A 15085-nucleotide genomic window follows, 5' to 3' on the forward strand; every position below is an offset into this window, starting at 1 on the left:
AACTTCCCACCTTATTTTGCTCCTAGAAACGTCATGATATATTAGCCATTACCATAGACTCCTGCATTGTCACTCCAGCCTTGCTGCTTATTATGGTAATTAAGCCCATATTGCCAGATGGTTAAATTTTGCAACCTGGCCTCTACAATCCATGAATATTATGGAACCTGGCTCTCTTCCATCAACTCCTGCTGTCAACAAGGGCCTTAAGAAAGACAACTACTACCAAGCTTCTCAAATATGTTAATATTTGCCTTTGTCGGGCATTTCTTATTAGGTTAAGTGAAGACAGTCTCCTCAGAAGCCACCTAGGGAACACAGTCAAAAGGTGAGTTGCCAGAACAAACATAATACATTCATTTTAACATTATCATCTCCCTGATACCTTCTTTAATACTATACCAAAAGACTCTGACATCTCTATTTACTCTATGCCTTTTTTTTAGTCTAGGCTTCAAGGGACTATCCCAGCAAATTACTACTAGGACCATATCCAAGTGTCCCTGCGAAAGCACTAAATCCAAAATCATAAGTAAGTGCCCCCATAAAAATAAACTCTCCTCTATGCAGCCCCCAAGTTCAAGTCCTTAAAAACCACTCTAAACACATTTCATTGGTGAATGACCATATTAGTCATATCCTCAATTCCTTTGGTAGGTATTCTAATTCTTTCAAGTATAGCTTATTTATTCCTGGAGGAAGATTTATGCTTCTGTGTTAGGCTGTGCTGAGATCTGAGATCTGACTCTGGTTGTTTGCCTGGATGTAATGATATTGGAGGTGGTCTTGTGGGGAAAAACATCATCATACAAGGAAATTATTTTAGGTGAAGTCATTACACAGTCACCCAGAAAAGGGAAACTGCTTTCCTCCAGAAATGGTAAAAGAGGTACTTCTGCTGACCAGAAGGGTTTGAGGAAATTGGGGGTTGCTGGGGTTTGCAATATTCTCAGGCTTATCTACACAAATTTCTCCATCCCAGGTTAATGGTTGAATAGTGCCCTCAAAAATTCATGTGCACCCAGAACCTCAGAATGTGACTTTATTTGGAAATAGAATCTTCACAGATATAATTAGTTAAGGATTTCAAGAAGAAATCATTCTGGATTTAGGGTGGGCCCTAAATCCCATCCTAGGCCCACCCTAAATCCAATGACTGCTGTTGTTATAAAAAGAAGAGAAGACATAGAGAAGACCACGTGAAAATGGAAAATGAAGGCAGAGATTGGTGTTATACTGCCACAAGTCAAGGAACATCAGGAGCCACCTAAGCTGGAAAAGGCAAGGAAGAGTTCTCCCCTAGAGTCTTCAGAGGGAGCATGGCCTAACAGATACCTTAGTTTTAGACTTCTGCTTGTTAGAACTAGGAAAAAATAAGCTTATTTGTTTTAAGTCATCCACTTTGTGGTAATATGTTATTGCAGCCATAGGAAACTAATATACAATGGTCATACTCTTTCCTTATCAGGGCTCTGACTTTAACAAATGGGACCTATCAAAGTTATGTATTTGGTCTCCTTATAAGCAGCTCCTGGGCCTATTTTTAGCACAGTCTTCCCTAGAGCTACATAAGGTAAGAGTTCCTTTAAATCTACCTTAGAGGACTTCTGGGATTTGGTAAATCAGTAATTAAGTGTTCTGAGATGATGCAGGAAGAATAAAGGACTCCCAAAGACACCCACACTCTCATCCTTGGAATCTGTCAATATGTTCCTTACATAACAACAACAACAAAAAAGACTTTATAAAAGTGAAAAACGTTTCCCAGTTGTGGTGAGAAAGAGACACAACTGTGGAAGAAGAGTCAGAGAGATACTATGTTGTTGGATATGAAGATAGACAAAGGGGCTACAAGCCAAGGAATGTATGCAGCCTCTGAAAAAGGCAAGAAATCAGATTATCTTCTAGAATTACTAAAAAGGAATGCAACCCTGCTGATACTTTTATTTTTGTCCAGTGAGACCTGTGTTGAACTTCTGGCCTACAGAACTGAAAGATAATAAATTGTTTTGTTTTTAAGCTATTGAATTTATGATAATTTCTTTTGACAATGGGAAACTAATACAAGTGCCCTCAAAGGAAGTTATTTTATTTCATTATCATTATGTAATTATCATTACCCCATATCAATTAAACACCATGACTACTTGATCTCCCTTTGTCTTATCTTTCTAGCAGAGAAAGATTAGTCCCTACTCACAGAAGAACATTTTTAAAGTAACTGTGATGTCACTGCATGGAAGGGTTTAATTCACTTCACCTGGCACCTTCAACAGGTTTGCTGATTTTAGACAGGAGACAACCTAACTTCAAAAGTCCAATACTGAGGGTTTACAAACTAGAACAGGAGTCAGCAAACTTTTTATGTAAAGGCCAGATAGTGAACATTTTAGGCTTTGCAGGCCCAACTGCTCAGCTTTACTCTTATAGCAAGAAAGCAGCCACAGACATATGTTAATGAATGAGCATGGCTGTGTTCAATAAAACATTTTGAGAAAACAGGCAGCATGCCAGATTTGGTTCGTGGCTATAGTTTCCAGTCCCTTATCTAGAATAATTGTAGTAACTGTTATCTTAACAAGGATTGTGTACAAAAAAGCCTGAGGCAGAGTTTAATTCTAGTATTAAGGGAGGAGTGCAATCTCAGGGTTGTAATAATAAAAGAAAGATGATTCATTATCACACTAATCACTATTTCATGGGGAGAAGTGGAAGAGACATCACCGGTCATTTAACAGGTGTGCTAGCATGGTCTTGCAAGAAATCTCCAAAAGTTTATGTGAGAAAACTATGACTCAAATTAGCCAAATAATAAGGAGGAAGAGAGGAAGAATTTATTACTTGTCTCTTGTCTAACATTGGTCAAGATTCTCTCCATGGAGGTTAACACCCCCTCTCTTCAGAATTGTGTCATTTGACCCCTTTGGCATGTGTTAGGGAAGCCAGATTGAATGCCTTATGTTGTAGCACGTCTTCTGAATCCAGAATTAATGAAAGTAGCCAGAGACCTGGGAATAGCTCGTTAACTTCAGGAAGCAATACTACATGAAGTCAATTAATTCTGCCAAACCTGAAGTGAAGCAAGCAGCCCTTATTTGGGAGACAAGAGAAGCTGAGAGAATTCAAGCAGATTCACTCAATACTGTATCAAATCAATACAGGCATCTCTCAGCTCAAGAGTACCCTTTTGTATTTGATAGACCAATGCACAGTTTCTTTATAAATGATATATTGGGGGAAAGATGGCCTATTTTCTGATTCTATGATATTATCTTGATTTTTTGTTTGTTTGTTTGTTTGTTTTTAGATGGAGTCTTGCTCTGTTGCTCTGGCTGGAATGCAGTGGAATGCAGCTCGCTACAACCTCTGCCTCCTGGGTTCAAGCAAACTCCTGCCTCAGCTTCCCGAGTACCTGGGACTATAGGCGCATGTCACTATGCCTGGCTAATTTTTTGTGTGTTTTTGGTAGAGACAGGGTTTCACCATATTGGTCAGGCTTGTCTTGAACTCCTGACCTCAGATGATCCACCCACCTCGGCCTCCCAAAGTGCTGGGATTACAGGTGTGAGCCACAGCACCCAACCATATTAACTTGATTTTGTAGGAACCTTAATTTTAGCAGTTTGTTCCTTCTTGAACTTCACCAATTAGCTTCCAAGGGAAGCTTTCCCCTTCCAAGTTGAATTTATCCCAGAAATACAAATATGTTTAAAGTCAGAAAATCTATTAACATAATTCAACAAATTAACAAATTAAGAAATAATAATCTTGATACATGTAGAAAGCATTCAATAAAATTTGACACCATTCATAATTTTAAACTCTTAGAATATTGGAAATAGGTGGAATGTTTTTAACTTCATAAAAGCAATCAAAGATCTGCAACAACCATTTTACTTAATGCTGAAATCGTGGAGGCATTTCTTTTGAAGCTGGAAACAAAAGAAAGTTCCCACTAAAACCATTTTTACTCAACACTGCACTGGGGTCCTAGTCAACAAAACAAAAAAGATCTGTATACCAATAAATATTAGAAAGGAAGAAAATTTGTCTATATTTGCTGTTTTTATACATAGAATATTCCAGAGAATCTAAGGACAGCTATTAAAAACAAAACATTCAATGATGCAGCTGAATACAAAATATTAAAAAATCAACAATATTTCATAATCTAAAGATAATCAATTATGAAACATTTTAAGAAGATTAAGTCACAAGTCACAAGAGCAGTAAACTCTATAAGGTACTTATTATCTAATTAAGCTAGCAGAAGATATAAAAGACTTCTACAAAAAAAACTTATAGTTATATAGCAAAACAAATGAAAGCCAAAGTAAACACATCATATTTTTAAACGGAACACCCATATCTTAAACATGTAAATTTTCTCTAAGTTATACATTCAAATTTCAAACAAAATCCCAGTTGAGACTCACATTGAGCTTGATAAGCTGATTCCAAAATTCATATACTAGAATAATGAGTCAGAAATAGCCAAGATAATTTAGAAAAAGAAAAGAGACCAGCTTACCAGATATCAAGACATTTTGTAAGTTATTATAGTTAATAAAGTATGTCGTTAGTATAATAGTAGATAAACAATTCAGCAAAAGGGAAAGCCCAGAATACCCACCCAAATATGGGAACTTGATATATGAGTGAGATATATAAATCACCAATGGAAAATAGATTGACTATACAATAAATGAATTATTTACATGTGCAAATAAAACTCTACTGTATCAAACCATCATAAAATAAATTACATGAAGATGAAAATCTAACTGTGAAATGCAAGATCTTAAAACCAATAGAAAAAATAAAATTGTATTTTCTCTCTGGAAGGGAAATATTTACTGGATAAGAAACGAAAAGCAAGAATCACATGAAAAGAATGATAAAACTGAATATATTAAAATAAAAAAAGATTTCTGTGACAAAAGACTATTGATGGAAAAACTGATATACAAGAAGTAAAGTGATTTATTCAAGATTATATGCTAATAAATACTAGAGCCACAACTCAAACCTATAGTTTTCTGATGCCAATATTCATTTATTTTGCAGTCCTTTTAATTTGTAATTAAACAATTGCCACATTATATTCTTTCATAAAAATTTGAACAACACAAAGAAAATAAGAATATCTTTGACCATTTTCCCCAATTCCAATCTCTAGTCTCCTCCCAGATTTGTCTATGTTCTTTCAGGCTTTTTTTTTCTTAGGCATTTGAATATATAAGTACAAATATAAAGGCAATGTTCAGATGGTTTTATACCTTACTGGTCTGCAACTTTTCTTTTAAAAAACGTGTCTTAAAGAACTTTCCATATCAACAGAGCATTCCACAGTATGAATATATCAGCATTCATTTATTTAATATTCTATTAAGAGACATTTAGACTATTTTAATAGTTTGCACCATTAGTCACATAAACAGTATAGATATCAGAATGATATTTTCTAGGTCATAATAAATTCTAAAAATGAATATATGTTTTAAATGTCGATAATGCTTAATTGGTCATCCTGGTATATATACATATATTTAGATGGCTATTTCCCAGTGCTTTTTCCATTCTCTGATATTTTTAAATTAATATTTTTAGTGTTTGACATTTTGTCAGTCTGATGTTGACAAATTGTATATTGTATTTCCCTAATTATTAGTGAGGCTTTTTCCTCCTCACTGCCAAATCCTTCTCTCTAGAAATAAGAGGTAACGACATCAACTCTTAAAATCATCTTTTTTGGTAGACTTATTTTCATGTCTGAATATGTTTATATTGCTATTTTCTGATTTAGTCATTAGATATTATATACTGATTTCTTACTACAAGATGAGGATTTCATACAAGTTCTTTATATATTTTACATGTTCATTATTTGTGACATGTAGGAAATATTACCTCCCACTTTGTTGCCTCTTATTATGATAGTCTTGTTATAGTATATGCCCTAAAGTTTTTAGATTTTGCCCAAGAGTGCCCCTACTCCACAGTAACTAACAACCCTATCCTATAAGCGTCTTTGAATACTTTCTGAGTTGTGATTTTAATGTTTATTAAACATTGGTTCTTTATGTATATATGAGGCAGAGGTCTTACTATTCTTTTCAAAGTGAAGAACCAATTGTCCAACACCATTTATTCAATAGCTAATTATATCCTCAGATATCTTCTTTAAAATATATAACATTTTCCCAAATATCTGAACCATTTGGGGATGTATCTATTTAGATACATTGGTCTTCTTGTGTACCCCTGTACCAATATAACACTGTATTTTTTTTTCAAAAATGTCTTGGCTATTTGTATACATTTTCTTTTCTTAATAAATTTTAAAATCACCTTTTGAATTCTTAAAAAATAAACTCTGATGGCACCTGATTGGAATTACATTGTACTTGTGGATCGATTTGAAGGGATCCAGTGTTATTCCATGGGTGGGTGGACTTGCCTTTCAGGTTTGATTTTTGATAGGCTAATTCAGCTTCTATCCTTTAAAAATAAAGAACCCAACCTATATACTAAATAATTTATTAATAGTAATTAATTAATATTAAGATATCTAATTTTCATGTTTTCTACTGTTTCATCACCATCAAACGCAAATTTTGAAATAATCAAAATGAATAAGAATTACTTCTGTAATCTGATAACATTTTATATATTAGTACATGTTAATGAAATCAAGATTGGCTAATTTATGTTATTTAATATTGGTTATTTTTCATTACCAAACTGAGTAACGAAGGCAAATTTTATTCACATTATTAAATTCAAGCATAGAGTATTTGAAAATTAAAGTTGTTCTACATGTTATCGTCCTCAAAATGCCAGAATTAAATACCGATTTTATCTCTCAGTAAAGCTAAAGACTTAATTTCGGACCATCAGTAGCATGAATCATTCATTCATTCATTCATTTACTCATTCGTTGAGTCAACACATTTTCATTTTAAATAATATAAAATGCTATCAACTGGTCTAGATATTAGATATAAAATAATAGTAAGAAACACCTTTTTTCAAGAATGAGGAAAATAAAAGTAATAATAAAGATATCATAATACTCACTTTCCCTTCATCTCTTGGGCTATCACTTAAATGTACAACTGGACCTGGATGAGTCTTGGTGGATCTGTCAAATCAATTCAAAACAGTAATTAAAAACCAAACATTAAAATACCTTACCGCTAGAGACTGAAACAAAGGAATTAAGATTACACTGGAATAAAATCCCAGCATTCTAGGGTTAAGCTCAGATTCACTTAAGTTTTTGATTTACTTAATGTCTTGTACATTTTGATTACTTACCAATACTAACTGCATTTCTATTTACTAACTGCAAACTACTTATTTATGTTTTTTTTAAAAATCGGGTTAAAACACAAACAGCCATATAACAATGGGGTTCTTTATTATTTGAAACGTTTGTTGTCAGATAAGCGCCTCTGAATTTTTTTAATTGAATTTTTCTTTACATAGATAAAAGAATATACAGTTACAAAGATAAGTGTAAACCTGTCTCAATTAAATTGCAAAGTACATACCTGATTTAAGATTTCCTTTTACATGAAATCTCCTCTGATTATTTTCCCCTGAAGTACAATGGCACCTTTGACTTAAAAATAAATCTACTCTAGTGATAACCCTCTTACAGAAAAACGACAAATTGGAGTGAAACCTAGTTCGTTGGTTATACCACACTTATCAGGTTATTTAGTATAATAAATTACAGATAATTATGAGTCTAACAGAATATTGTTAAAAGACTTGGGCTCTCTATCAATCTGACTTTAAATTTATTCTACTCTCATATCTGGCATGTTTCTTTTATAATTCCTAGTTTAACTTACATCACTTTGAAAATGATTATGTCATGATTAAATATGATATGACCTGATATAACAAGGGTTTTATTATTGCTCCACTTTCCACAGCCTTTCTCCATGATCTAACAGTGCCAAATTACTCTTATTATGATTGTATTAACATAGTTTCAGTTTCTTTCTTAAGCACACATGAAAATGATCAAAGATTCTATACAAAACAATGAAGATTTAAATCTTAGAAACTACTTGGAATCAGAGAAAAGTGACAAATTAATTCTAGGACCTCCTGATACTGACTCCTCAGAGTGACGAAGGGGAATAAACAGATTCATTGGATATTGATGAATTTTGTCAGTGGATTCATCCTAAATATTTTCATCTAAAAGTGGAAATATTGGCACTGACCTTACTGAATAATTGTGCAGATTAGAAGATACATATAACATCTAATACTATGGCAAAACATAGTATGCATTCAATAAATAGTATGTATTATGATTGATGTGATAATTGGAAATCAGAGTTACTATTTGCATTTTAGAATATATGCAGGAAGAAAAGAAATTAAACAGGGCTGCATAAAAAGTTTACAGAGCTTTCTTTAATTCTTTCCACATTTATATGTAACATATCATTTATACATAAATGCAGTGTTCTATAAAGGTATGAATTCCTCTGATAAGGGTTAATGTCTTTAAATTATCCTCCAGGAACTCATAATTGCCAACAAACCATAACCTCTCTGTCTCTTGGTTTGACTGCACTAACACTTACCAAAGTGTACTCTATGATAAGGTAGCGTTCCATATTTTAAAAGTTTGGGAAACCCTGAATTAAACAAAATTAAATATTTTTTCCCCTATAGAATTTCTTAGAGTCTGTAGTATGCAAATGAACATTGTAAATCTTCGGTACTTTACAAAATTATTAGTCCACTGAATTCTTTTTCATTGATCATATCAATGAAATCACAGAAATTTGTTTTGGGAAACACTACTTGGATCACATGCAAGACTCTTGTGTTTAGATCCTGAAACTATAAAATATTCTAGTTCTGAAAATAATCTAACATTAAACTTCTGTCATTTGTAGTTACTTTTTCAGACTCTAGAAGAAACGTTATTTATTATCTTAAACAAACGTAGAACACATCAAAAATGAAGAGGAAAAAGCATTCACATTATTTCACTGTGTAGAGGTAATGCCTATTAATATTTTGGGATATTTCTTCTGGCTTGTTCCCTAATATTAAACTTCCAAAACCCACAAAGCACTCCTGGCAAAACTTATGGTCATGAGAAATTGACCTAAAAATAAAAAAGCATCTGTGGACTCTGGATTCTGAAAATTACAAAAAAATTACTTTAGATAGAATTATCAATGAATTATTGTCATGTACTAGCCACCTAAAAAAATGTGCAGTAATTCTTCTAGGTATCCCTATTTAGTTATCTTTCTCCCATTCACTAAAGTAGCCTTCTTGATATTAGTTTCCATTATGGACTTTTCATTATCTTCCCATATCTTAAATGTTGATATTCTATGGTATCCTGTCCTAGACTGCCATGCATTCCCATATGGCCACAAATTCAAAATGCTACAGGAATAAGGCAGGTATTGCAAATGAGTTAAATAGGCTGAATAAGCACTGTACCAACCTGGATAGCACATTACCCACCTACATAAGGAAAGTTACTATTCATTTGCAGTTGATTATTGCCATACAGGAATGCTAGACTAGGATTGTTTCACCAAAAAGTCCAAATTTTTATCTTCATTCTACCAATTTTTAAATATTAGAAAATAATAATTCAGAGCATCTTTAAATACTCTGATGGCCAAAACAAAACATATCTATGAGTCATAATTAGTTCAATGGCTATTAGTTTGCTAACTTTTCTCTACATACTCTTCATGCACAATTTCATCTTTTCATCTGGTTTTAACAACCCCGTAAATTCTATCGCTCATTACCTTCAGATCCATATATCCTGCCTCTTACCATTCTTCTACACCAACTCACTTAAAAGTCTTATAAACACATACAATTCCATGGACCTAAAATTGAACTTATTATTTTACTCTCAACCTACTCAATCTCTTGCACTTTTACTAAATGGCACCATTATACACCGTTGCTCAAGGCAGACACTGGGAAGTCATCCTACCTCTTTTAAGTATTTCATTAATGTGTTCGTTTATCTCCACTCCTACAACCACCAACATAATTTTTACCAAGAACACAGTCTTCCTTTCTCTCCAATTATTTCTCCATACCTGCATTCAGGGTAGTACTCCTAAAATACAGATTTGATTGAGATCTGCTTACAACCCTCAAAATCTAGCTCCCTATTAGTCTTAAAGTCTGAACTTCTCAAATTGGCTTACAAGACCTTTCATGTTATAAAACCTGATTACCTTCCAGCTTTATCTCTTGCTATCCTATCCCCCAGCCATTCCAACAAACTAAAAACTGTAGTACTTAAAATTTCTGGGCATAGAACAGAAAATTATCTTACATTCTATCCTTTAAATATTCTGTTCCCTCTGCCTGGAATGTCCTTGTCCCTGGTATTTTACTCATCTAACTGAAACTCACCCCTTGGATCTCAGTGTAGATGTAGCATTCTTCACAGATACCACTTTGAGAGCCCATGTCTATATTATAATAGATGTCCTTCTTATGAAATTGCCATATTGTATTACCAATATATTGTAATTGCCTTTTAATTTAACTTTGCCTTCATTAAACTGGAAGTCCCAGCAGGATAGAAATTATGTCTTCTCTGTTCATAGTTGTTTCTAGTATCTATCATATAATAGAGCTCAATAAACATACTTGAATGATGCATGAACGATGTTAAACATGAGTCTTTTACTTTCATGATTTGATTATAAATTTCATGCTCAAATCTTAATCATATGTGGAAAAAAGCTTATGTTTTAAAAAAAATGTTATGGTTGCCCTACAGAAATAGCTGTTTCTATGCTATCACCTGGAATATATTTTCCCATATAAATATTTTTTAATGGTAGTTTAGTTCTATACTGTTATTTTATAAAGTATTCTTCAAATATCACTGTTTAAATGAAAAATTTGTCCCAGGTTCCAAATAACCAATATATACATTTTGGAAACACAACTATTCATACTCTTGGGAATTGCCTCTAATTACAATTAGAATAATTCATTAAAATTGAAACAAGCTGAAAAATAAACATTAAATGGAAAATATTTCAATAAGGACTTAAAATAGAAACAATCTCATTTTTTAAAGATAATTCTTGCATTTGTCCTACTTAGAAAATATATCATTAAAATTCATGGACTAAAATTATATGTATTAAATGAGTCTTCTTAATTAAATGCATATTTTATTACTGTCCCGTACACTTCACACATATTAACAGGAAATTACATACATTTTCTAATGTATCACTAGAGGTAGACAGCAATGAAAAGACAGTTCTGGGAGATTGGAAATTGGCATTTAAAATGTTATCTGTCACAGTGGAATTAGAATTCTATGGAACATATTTTTGGAAATCTGGTCTAAATAAATCAAGAGACATTCAGGAAGTGATGGCATGTGGTTTACTAATAATTGCTCAGAGATATTTCAAGAACATTTTCAGAGGCATGTACAACTCTATAAAACACATGTTTATATATAAAATAGTAGATGCTATTCTAATGCTGAATCATGTGTATAATATTATGAAAAATAAAAATGCCTTATTTCAGCTCTTTAATTTCTCCTGATTTTAGCCTCCCTTATAATATACATTTTTAAAACTCTTCAATTAGTCTTGAAATTGTATAGACTATATAAATACATAAAAATAAAGTATAAGTCACTAGTTCAGGTAGTAATCTGAACCATGAAAAGGATTTGTTACATAAATGGATATAAGAACAGCATTGCAAGAGTGGTGAAATGTTTGATTTGCTTAAGACAATAAATTATTCTCAATTACTTTAGCAGCATTCAACCTGAACATAAATGATGCATCTATATATTTTCACTAATATTGAATTTGTTTAAAAGTTCTGTAACTGAATCTTCTCTTGTTCATCTAAGCCTATGTGTTTTTATCAATATCCTGAAACAATATTATGTAAAAGCTATTAAATTCAGCCCTTCTATTCCTTTTATAGGACTAGGATTACAGGCGAAAAGGACCCTCCCAAATACCTAATAAAGTAACTTTGGGGGGAAACATAATTGTTTATAGGATTAACGTTTTTAGAAATATTCACACAGAACAATAAAACGAGCAAGATAGCTCAAACCAATTATCTTGAAAACCTAAGTGAAAGTTGTAAGTCAATAGTAGTGTGTATGTAACAATTTATCATACTGATGCTTCAATAATGTCATCAATCATTTAGTGTCTACTTTGGAAAGCATAGAAATAAGCCAAGTATGAGGAACAAGAAAAGAACAATAAAAAAAAAATCCTGCTCTGGAGCAGTTCCTAATCTAATGAGGGAGAAAGAATTATCGTTAATAAAAGACCCATTCAGACATAATACAAAAGAAGTATCATGACAAGAGTATAACTAGTAACAACCTTCCTTATGAAGCAATATACATGCATATTGAAACATTAAGACTAGGTAAAAGATTTATTTCCAGAATCAAGTTTCACAAAAATAGGGTGTTTTAATCAGAATTTTGCAGAATAATTTTGTAACTTAGAGACTACATATGAGGCAGAAAATGAGCCAGCTTCAAGTCAAACATCTTATCAAGGACCTAATATGTACAGAGCATAAACATGTATTAAATAAAAGTTGTTTTTCTGATTAATAATTTTAGTAGAAGAATTGCTTATGTATATACTACAAATAGATGGTGATATAGTTTGGATATTTGCCCCTGCCCAAAGCTCATGTTGAATTGTAATCCCTAATGCTGAAGGTGGGGCCCAGTGGGAGGTACTTTGATCATGGGAAGTGGATTTCTCTTGAATGGTTTACCACCATTCCCTTAGGGCTCTTCTTGTAATAGTGAGTTCTTGCCATAGTAAGTGAGTTCTTGCAGTAGTGAATGAATTCTTGTGAGATCTTGTTATTTAAAAGTGTGTAGCACCTCCCCCCATCTCCTCTTGTTGCTCCTGCTTTCACTATGTGACATGCCTGCTCCTAACTTCTACCATGATTGTAAGCTTCCTGAGGCCGTGCTGGAAGCTAAGCAGATGCCAGCACCATGCTTCCTGTAAAGCCTGTAGAACCATAAGCCAATTGAACCTCTTTTTTATATAAATTATAAATAGATTCCTCTATAGCAATGCAAAGTGGTCTAATACAGATGGCTTGAAATTCCACAGTTTGGTATTTGGAGAATTTCACATTTTACATGTACAGAAACTTAAATATCAGTGCCAAAGCCAAAGTGGTAATTGCTATCAATCATATACCCAAAAAAACTATATATAACATAACCTAAAAGATATTTGAGCCCAGAACAATATTTTAATGAGGCAAGTAAAGAATAAGCTACAAGCATTAAAATCATATGCAGTGATCATGATTATTTTTACATAACACAATTCATTCTCACTGAAAGTGGCTACATTAAGCTTGATTATAATGAAGTGAGATTTCCATGTATAACTTGCAGAGTAAGCCTTACTATTTTGTCATCACATTTTTAGACATAAACCTTAATTATTTATGGTATTTGGAAAGCCTAAAATATTGTAATATGTATTTTTAAAAGCTTTTATGGCTTTAAGTTATTTTACTGAACTTTTCACTCAAATTCATTATAAATTAGTAATAGATGTATATCAATTAACTGTAATTTGACCTATATGTTACATAACTATATGAAGTACTTAAGCCAATAAAGTGATATCCAAGTTCAAACTTACAGTTCAATTGCCTTGTTCCACATGATAACGTATCCAGAAAGAATGAAAGATTCAATATTTACAATATGCGTATTTCCTCTTTCTGTTCCAACATAAAGCCATTTACTCTGGAAAGGTAGATGACAGTAAGTAATTCTGAAAGAAAGAAAATCGTAATTAAAATATCTAAATTTTACATTTGGTCAGCATTATATTTTCCTTACATGTATCATGTAGTGATAGCAATATAAATAATAAAATGTACTATATACTCAATGTAGTTATTCATTGAGAGTATAGGATAAATAACAATATTATAGCATTACAAACAATAATGATAATAAGCACTATTAATAAGTGCCTATATGGGCATTAATATACATTGCTTCTAATTCTGAAAACAGTAAGACAGATATGTATTTCTGTTATACAAAAATGAAACTGTGGCTGAATTTTTTTGTTCACTTGCCTAAGACTTACAGCTAATAAGCGGCAAAACTGGGATTGATATCCTTTCCTGTTTGGTTACAAAATTAACATCTTTCCACTAAACTACATGGTTTTCTATTTTTAAGATCATATTTGCTTCAAATACATGAATTTCATATTATCATATTTCATAAATTTAATATTTGCTTCAAATACATAAAGATCATATTTGCTTCAAATACATAAATTTCAGAGTTCACAGAGAAGTGGTAGCTATGTCTACATGAGATGATAAATTATTCAGTTTTTATTCAGATGTTTGACATCTAAGCAGTAAAAAGAAAACTTATAAAGTCAGAGATTCACTGTACTCTTCCCTTGGTTTTATTGTTCTGTTCTCATCTTCACAGTGGGCTTTCTGACTAGCTCTAGGACCTGTTACATAGCCAGAGCAACCATGACTCCTACACAGGAAATATGGGAATTTACCAGAGTCCTCTATTCACAACATTATCACTCCTTCTAGTTTGGCCTAATCATGCTTTTTAGTTACTCTACAAAAAAGGAGGAGGATAAGTTCATAGTTATCTCTTGTCAGAGAGACCAATAATTTTTTTTAAAAAAATGTGAATGATATACTTCCAATATGATACTGTCTTGTACTTCTTTATATAAGAATAAAAAGGCCAGGTGCGGTGGCTCATGCCTGTAATCCAAGCACTTTGGGAGGCCAAGGCAGCTGGATCATAAGGTCAAGAGATCGAAACCATCCTGTCCAACACGGTGAAAGCCTGTCTCTACTAAAAATACAAAAAATTAGCCAGGCGTGGTGGTGTGCACCTGTAGTCCCAGCTACCCAGGAGGCTGAGGCAGGAGAATCACTTGAACCCGGGTGACAGAGGTTGCAGTGAGTTGAGATTGTGCCACTGCACTCCAGCCTGGCAACAGAGTGAGACTTC

At 32.8% G+C, this 15085-nt stretch overlaps 1 protein-coding gene across 2 annotated transcripts in view; it reads right to left on the reverse strand.

Annotated features, from left to right (window-relative positions):
* STXBP5L (syntaxin binding protein 5-like) overlaps positions 1-15085 on the reverse strand; it is a 503509-nt gene that overhangs the window by 297504 nt on the left and 190920 nt on the right. For both annotated transcript variants that reach the window (XM_011971605.1, XM_011971604.1), the window contains exons 6-7: positions 13719-13853; positions 7081-7144 (exon numbers count right to left, since the gene is read on the reverse strand). In XM_011971605.1, the coding sequence (XP_011826995.1) occupies positions 7081-7144; positions 13719-13853 (199 nt within the window). The remainder of the gene's footprint in view (positions 1-7080; positions 7145-13718; positions 13854-15085) is intronic.

This window comes from Mandrillus leucophaeus, unplaced genomic scaffold, assembly GCF_000951045.1.
Source record: "Mandrillus leucophaeus isolate KB7577 unplaced genomic scaffold, Mleu.le_1.0 Scaffold123, whole genome shotgun sequence".
Taxonomy (NCBI): domain Eukaryota; kingdom Metazoa; phylum Chordata; class Mammalia; order Primates; family Cercopithecidae; genus Mandrillus; species Mandrillus leucophaeus.